Source organism: Ochotona princeps, chromosome 10 (genome assembly GCF_030435755.1).
Source record: "Ochotona princeps isolate mOchPri1 chromosome 10, mOchPri1.hap1, whole genome shotgun sequence".
Lineage (NCBI taxonomy): Eukaryota > Metazoa > Chordata > Mammalia > Lagomorpha > Ochotonidae > Ochotona > Ochotona princeps.
Genome location: NC_080841.1, coordinates 73,162,231 through 73,170,398, shown reverse-complemented (window position 1 = coordinate 73,170,398; position 8,168 = coordinate 73,162,231). Strand labels below are relative to the sequence as shown.

The 8,168-nt window shown below is 48.8% G+C and overlaps 1 protein-coding gene across 2 annotated transcripts in view; it reads right to left on the bottom strand.

Moving 5' to 3' along the window:
• Positions 1-8,168, bottom strand: part of CUL2 (cullin 2) — a 45,639-nt gene continuing 37,471 nt past the window's right edge. For both annotated transcript variants that reach the window (XM_004588425.3, XM_058669627.1), the window contains exons 17-21: positions 5,326-5,392; positions 3,997-4,202; positions 2,634-2,735; positions 1,243-1,359; positions 1-554 (exon numbers count right to left, since the gene is read on the bottom strand). In XM_004588425.3, the coding sequence (XP_004588482.1) occupies positions 423-554; positions 1,243-1,359; positions 2,634-2,735; positions 3,997-4,202; positions 5,326-5,392 (624 nt within the window). In that variant the 3' untranslated portion in view covers positions 1-422. The remainder of the gene's footprint in view (positions 555-1,242; positions 1,360-2,633; positions 2,736-3,996; positions 4,203-5,325; positions 5,393-8,168) is intronic.

The following is an 8,168-nucleotide window of genomic DNA, read 5'->3' as shown; positions in this document are numbered from 1 at the left end:
TTTTATTTGACAAGCAGCATTATCATGTTTGTCATTTTAATGTAGATACAATTATTAGGTTATCTGTCATATTACAATATTTAAGGTTCTTTTTTTATTATTTTATGTCCTTTAAGATACATTAAAAAAAAAAACCGACACATCAACTGCAAACATGAGGGGGAGAAGCATGGCACCCGACCCGATCTCCACATGTCAGCAACACTTCACTCATTCTCTGAACAGAGTTTTAAGAAATGTCACAATGACATGAGCTTGGAATCTTCTCTAGGCATTTTCTTTGACGCTCATGACGTGGCACTGGTGATGTTGTAAACAGCAGAGAAACGGGGGCTGCCGAGTGACCAGGTGATGGGCCCAGGCCCGCCTTCCCACAGGACACACCAACGGCACCGGTCTCCGTGCGCACTGGGCGTGAGGCCTCACGCGACGTAGCTGTATTCGTCTGCAGACGCCTGGCTGCGCTCGATGTACTGCTTGTCGATGAGGACCTCGATGCACTTCTTGATCATGCTGATGCTGGGGTTGAACCTGGCTCTAGACTGGCTGATCACCTGCGGGAGAGAAAGACGTTATACCACGGCTGCCCGCCGGAAAAGAGCAAAGACGTGCGGCCTGCTGGCCGTGGAGTGCCTCCAACTTCGGTCAGTTAGACTGAGCACCACCACCCAGGATGGGAGGAGGGGACCCAGATCATGTCACCAGAAGAGGAAATCACACCTGTCAGGATGGACACGGGAGCCAAGAGAACTTTCACATAACAGGGAAAAGCCTGCCATTTGTATTGTGTAGGAACTAAAACGCAGAGGAAACCAAGTGAACCAAGTGACCTAAACATATCTCCATGCCCCAACTCCCATCCCTTTGCTCAGAGACCACTGCCTCCAGCCGGCCTCCCAGCACCCCCAGGATGGGACTCTGCACGCAGAACCCTGGTGCAGTACATGACCAGCCACTCTCTGTGCATCTGCATAGCTACTTCAACAATGCATGTCTGCCCTGTTAGCCCAGGGGCCCCATGGGGCTGCCGTGTAGCATGCTGCTCCCTGCTCCACCAGGGGGGGTCAGGCAGGCACCACAACATGCTCCGTGCTTGCTCAGAAATGAACAGAATCTTTGATGTGACCAAATCACTCACTAGGTTTTAGATCTCTAAGTTGCAGCCCTCCTTGATGTGAAGTTCACCCACGGCCTTAGTATGTCAGAGACAGGAATCCCTGTTGCCCCGGTAGCCCCCCTCACCTCTTGGATGAGGGCATTGTGTCGAAGCACTTTCCGTGCCTTCATGATACGAACTATGGCAGCCTGGAGGTACATCTTCCGGTCTTCATCGACAGCACTTCTCGTCTGCTCCATTTCCTGTTTTATGAAGGAAAACCAAAATTTGAAGAGTCAGTGAGCTGTGCTTGAGAGTGGGTCTACATTTCTAATCAAGTTACTCGGATATGCTGTGTCACACAACTATTGCCCAAACATCATCCACCTGGAACCAGACGCTGTCCCCATGTTCCAGCTGAAAAAGGTGCTCAGACAGAGGACAGAACACCTCAGCCATATCTCGGCAGTGAAAAACTGGGCAAATGGAGACTCTATGATGGACTACGTCTATCAGCGGATTCTTCAACGACCTCACCGTGCTCGGAGTGGTGAGAGTGGCAGCAATTCACAACGGTTGAACTATCAAGACTTGAGCAAGGGGCCCGGCAGCGTGGCCTAGCGGCTTAAGTCCTCGCCTTGAAAGCCCCGGGATCTCATATGGGTGCCGGTTCTAATCCCGGCAATTCCACTTCCCATCCAGCTCCCTGCTTGTGGCCTGGGAAAGCAGTCGAGGACGGCCCAAAGCTTTGGGACCCTGCACCCGCGTGGGAGACCCAGAAGAGATTCCTGGTTCCCAGCTTCGGATTAGCGCGCACCAGCTGTTGCAGCTCACTTGGGGAGTGAAACATCGGACGGAAGATCTTCCTCTCTGCCTCTCCTCCTCTCTGTATATCTGACTTTGTAATACAATAAATAAATCTTAAAAAAAAAAGACTTGAGCAAGACCCTCGGAGCATGCCCCACATCAGAGACCTGGGGTGGGTGGGAGACTGGGTGGGGCTTCTCTCACAATATCCCCCTTTACCTCAGATGCATGAAGGAAACAATATGGAAATAATAGTTTTACCCACTTTCCTGTAGCCCTTGAACCTTCTTACCCTAATTAACTATGTAAAGATTGTCAAAAATATAATAAAAAAAATGGAAAAATTTTAAAAAAAAGGCCAACATACAGAGGGAAAAAAAGGGAAGATCTTCTGTCTGCTGGTTCACACCCCAAGTCTGGACCTGAGCTGATTTGAAACCAGCTCTCTATAGGCGAGGATTTAGCCACTGAGCCATAGTGCTGATCAGAGATCAACAGACCTACCTGGGTGGGAATATCTTGGGAGAGAATGGTCGAGTCACACACCTAACAAGTGCTCGAGCAGCACCTGGCGGCCATTTCCTGGTCCCACCCTTGCCAAGGTGTGTGCCTGGCTGTTCCCTTGTCCCACAGTCGCCATCAAGCTCCATGGCTGGCCACTCTCTGGTCCCACCCAGGCCAAGCTGTGTGCCTAGCTGTTCCCTGGTCTGACGCTGCAAACGAGCCGTACCTGTGGTGTATCCTTCTGCATCGATGTAGTGATTTTAAACTTGGTTCTTTTACTGCTGAAGCTCATGTTTAGTGAAAATGAGGATTCCACATCAATGTCTTCCTGCAGGTAAAATCATTTATTTACACAAACAATCACTGAAAAAGAGCTTACTGCAAATATGCAATTATATTGACCCAGCAAAAAGAACTATCTGGGCAAGCCGTATAACAACTGTCCTTTGTTAAACACACAAAAAAGATTTTAATTGTACATCTGCCAGCATGTGTTATTTTCTGCTAACACATGAGTGCTCCACCTTCCAGAAAACAGGTAAGCCATTTGGCTTCAATGAGGAGAAGCGAAAATTCTAATTCTTAGGACACACCAAAGCTTGTGACCACACCACACGGTGCTATGAGAATAAGGCACAGCCCTGGGTGAGCTGGCTGAGCAGGCTGGCAGCTAGACAGTCCCCTGTGAGACCCAGGGTGGCCTCTCAGTGGGGCTCCCACCTTGCAGAATCTCGGCTGCTCCAGCTGGGGGAGGAAGCCCCTCTCAGCGCAGTGCTTATGGCAGCAGTCAGCCTGAGAAATTCTGCTGCTAACCGAGATTTAAGGTGCATCTGATCAACTGATATTACCGTATAAATTTCTGGGCAATAAAAATATTGTTTAAACAAGGTAAAGATTAGGCACTCAAACAATCGCTTGAAAAGGTAAAAAGCAGAACGAAACAATGAACTTAAAAGCTGTGGGCTGCTAACTTCACCAAAATGAGAGAGCTTTGCTTTATAAGTGCCCACATCTGCTGCTCTTCACGCTGCCTCAAGCGTTACCCCGCCACAGACACACAATGTGCCTGGGGCTCCTGTGCCAGCCCGGAGCCTGGCTTTGCTGTCTTGTGCACAGGGCACCTCTGAGGACATCAAGGGAGCAGTCACTCCCCACTGGTGGTTCAAAGGCTACAACGCTGCATAAAGGAAAGCCCGGCACTTGGTGGGTTAACAGCAGGCTGACCTCTGTGTGCATGTCACAGGCTGCCACGCTCTGCTGAAGAACCATGAAATCAGAACCAGATCCACAGGAGAACCATGCAGAGAGATTTAGGGCCAGCTGCGCTTTAGACACTTGGTTCACTGGACCCTCCAGAAGGACCCTCCTCAGCAGCTTTCCACTCAGCTGGCTCAGCACAGCAGATAAGGTAAAACGCGGAGGCAGCCACTTCCAGAACATTTGGTGTGGCTCCTGAAGTTCCTGGCTGGAAGTATGGTCCTGCCATGGCACAGCAGGGGCCGCTAGCTGCAGCCCCACCATTAGCTGCAAATGTCCCGAGAGAAAGCATTGTACAGGCCGCCCAGGACCATCGGGGATGCGCCACATACCTTTTCTGAGGAGTCATGATTAAGCATCTTCACATCGAGTAATGATTTGATTGTTTTTGTCAGCTCCTTTTCATTCATTTGAGTACTGTCTTGGAGCTCCTTGTAGCTCACGGTTTCACTATTGTTGAACGCAAGGAGAACAGCCATTTGGTACGTGGTCACCATGGCAACATACGGCTTGCCCAGATAGTTCATCTTCACTTCACCTGGAGCCAGGACAGATACTGTGAGGGGAGGGGGAACTGCTTCTTAAATGCCTGTGAAGCCCTTCCCGCTAACCACACAGTGGTTTAACCATAGTGATTCTGTTTCGCTCTGTGCCAGGGGCTAGGCATGGTGCTGTGGGTATAAACATGAGCAACAATCAGAAGGAGGGAGTGAGGATAGCATGGTTCCAGCAAGTTCCATAAGCTTACAGGACTTGCTTTGTGGCTCTATCTGTACTGTGCTGTTTTGCCAGAAGCAAACAGGCATAGGAAGAGAGACAAACAGGCAGGCCCCTTCCCTACTGACAAAGCTGCTGTGCAGTCAGGGAAGACACAGTCCTGCTCTGCTCCATTTCAAATGTGCCGGCTGCCTCCCAGGGCATAGTGCTGTGGTTTTAGGACACACACATGCACAGCTCGCACACAGTCACGCACACGCCCGCACTGTATCTGAGTCCTACAGCATGAAACCTACTCAGGAAAGTCTGTGCTTCATCTGAAGCCACCCTGAGAGTGTGCCCCCTCTGGGTGTAGTTACTAACTCTCACATTGAGACTAGTTAAATAAGGAAGGATTTTTGAGGTCCCAAAACTCAATGGCCACCTCCACTAACTTTGGTCAGAGTTTTCAATTAGGATTGTTGGGATTGGGACAACTAGGCGAAAGATTTGTTTGACCTGAAGAGAAATCAGAGTATAGGATAGGGACAAGTAGGGAAAACACTTTTAACCAATTCTTATCCTGGAGATGACCATAAATTAAGCAGAGAACTTCCTCAAGAAACAATACACGTGGCTTCGTGGCATTGCCACAGACGAAAGCCTCATCCTGGTGTAGGCAGTAGCACTGAGGGGACCTGCCCTCTCACACACTGAGTGTTCAGGAGGACCGGCCTGTCAAGACTGCATTTAAGTAGTCGTCACAAATTTCATAAAACGTCTGTAAAAGCAGCCCAATTTTAAAATCCTATTGAAACATGCTACCCTTGGAATGTGTCATGAGCAGCTTTCAGCACATGAAGAACAGGTTACAACTCTAAGCAGGTGAAAAGCAGCCTCTTCCCAGATCAACATGATCTTAACAGGGGATGTTGTTACGCCAGGTACAGCTGGGAACATTTTACCTGTGCAAAGATAATGTAACCAGGTGAGTTTCCTTCCACTGAAATGCTGGCTATAGAATAATTCAAACTGCAAGAGAAAAATAGAAGAAAAGCCATCAGATTAGTGTCTCATCCCCTGCTTGAGAGAAACCATGTCCACGTCTGGGTCACACGTGCGTCAGGAGAACGCTCACCCGGGCAGGCCCTGGCCCAGAGCACACGGGCACCATCTCAGCTCCTGCCACTTCTCACTTCTGGTAGACATGCAGCAACAAGGTTGCCATCGCTTAGGAACGATAAATTCTCCTCACCATGCCCTGCATCTCGGTAGGAATCACACAACATACCTTCTGCTTCTCACGTTCTATGTGCTGACGTCTACTCCTGCAGAGGGGGCCGACTGACCACCCACCAGGTGGCCTCTACCCTTACAGAGTTCCGGGTCCTCTGGATGTTCTCTCACTGACATTGCTTTGGACAATTAAAATTTAATGTTCCATAAATGTGGTTCTGAAACTTGACAACTCCTCCCTGCGTGAATGTCTAAGTAAGGAATGGTAGCCCAGGATGAGAGGGCTCATGTTTACCAAGCAGCAGCTACACAGCATGCAGTGGGAAAATCATAAAGAAATGTGAAGTTAAATGTTCAAGTTCTTGTTCAAAGCTCTGCATAAACTGAAAAGTGATCCAATCACAGCTGTGGACCCAGGCTAATGTGGTGTGCCCCAGTAACACAGCCAGAGCCCACACCTGCACAGCAGCAACATTGATCTATCAGGTATGTTACTTGCTGTCTCTCCAGAGCTGAAGCCCACGAGATGAGGGCCTCTATGTATGTGATTCAGTTTGCACTTGCCTGCCAAAGGAAACTGAGAAACAGCAATCCCTCCGCCAGCCCCTCTGCAGGAGGAACAGCAAATCAGAACACACCCCAGGCGGACTGAAACCCAAGCCACTACACAACTTGGGACTCAGCTGAATTCATTGGAAAAGCCCAAAATGCTGGGTTTTCCACACAGGTGCAGGATCCATCCTCCACTGCTTTCTCAGGCCATAAGCAGGAAGTTGGCTGGGGAAGTGAAGTAGCTGGGACACAAACTGGTGACGACATGGGAAGCCAGTGCTTAGAGGAGAGGGATTAGCCAGCTGAGCCACAGCACCAGCCCCTGCTTTACTCTTCTTGTGGTACTGGTGAGGTTCTGATGAGGAAGATTAACAGCAGCGTGGCCAACGAGAGATGCAGTACTTCAGGTGTTTCTTTAACTTTATTCACACTTGTGCATTTGGTATAAAAGAAATCGAGGCCCTGGCACAGTAGCCTAGTGGCTGAAGTCCTCGCCCTGCGTGCATCAGGACACTGGTTGGTGTCCTAGTGGCCCTGCTTCCCATCCAGCTCCCTGCTTGTGGCCCGGAAAAGTAGTTCAGGACAGGGACCCAAAGCCTGGGGACCCTGCACCCACGTGGGAGACTTGTAAGAGGCTCCTGGTTCCTCGATGTGGATCTGCTCAGCTCTGGCCACCTGGGGAATAAAGCAGTGAAAGGAAGATCTTTCTGTCTCTCCTCTCTGTAAAATATGACTTTCCAATAACAATAAGATCTTTAAAAAAGAAAGAAATTACTTTCTTAGTTTTACAATACTTAAGCATGAAATGGAAGTGATTTTTCATTAAAAAAAAGTTGTACTTCAGTAAGGCAAGACTAATTTACAGGCCAAAAAGTGCACAGTTAGTTACACAAATGGATTTCAATCCTATGACTTGAGAACCTGGATTTACTGGGGAAAAACAAATGCCCTCTACTGGATTTTTGAGAAAATGCACATGGACAGACCCATATTCCTGGAATACTTGTCAATGAGGAAACAGCCTGGTGAAGGCCGCGTGTGAACGCAGCTGGAGGAGTTAAGAACTAGCACTACCAAACAACTGCGCGAAATAAAGTCAGAAGGAGACCTCAGTTCAGTTCCTCTGAAGAGGTGTTAGGCTGGTCAACACAGAGGTAGGTCACTTCTTTGCCTTGCTGGTGCCAATGACCACGTATCAAAGGCCTTCCTGGTGGTTTCACTGCCCTGCTTTGGTTCACAGCTGGGGTCACATTCTGACCAACGTGCTTCTTTATGATGTTTCCGGGATAATTTGCACCGTAATCCTTTTGTAAGGGCCTAAGTGAGACTTCCCCCCAGGCCTGGGATCCACAAATCCAGCTGGCTGGTTGTACCTCTCTTCTTCACTACCGTACAATTGAAATCATCACTTCTCCTTCAGCTACCATGCTAGCTGCTGCGCATGGCTTGTGTCGTGTTCTTCCTTTTGGTGACCACATGTGTACCCAGCTGCACTATTTGTTTATAATCGCTATTTCAAAGGAATAAAAATTTCCCTTGAAAGATGATATGAACTGCCCACTGCAGGGTTCCAAGGCTTTGTGCCATGCTCCGCTGCTCTCCCAGCCCACAAGCAGGAACAGAGGGACATATACTGGCATCCATATGGGATCAAGGCATTTCGAGGTGGAGGATTAGCCAGTTGAGCCATTGTTCTGGACCCCTTCTTTTTTGCTTAAAGATTCATTAATTTTTATTGCAAAGTCCAATTTACAGAGAGGAGGAGAGACAGAAAGATCTTTCATCTACTGGCGCATTCGCCAAGCAGCCACAACGGTTGGAACTGCGTTGATCCAAAGCCAGAAACCAGAAACTTTTTACAGGTCTCCCACACAGGTGCAGGGTCCCAAAGCTTTGGGCCATCTTCAACTGCTTTCCCAAATCACAAGCAGGGAGCTGGATGGAAAGTGGAACATGCAAGGAGAGCATTCCGCTACTAGGCTATTGTGCCAGGCCTATCTCTTTAAAAACCTTCATAAAT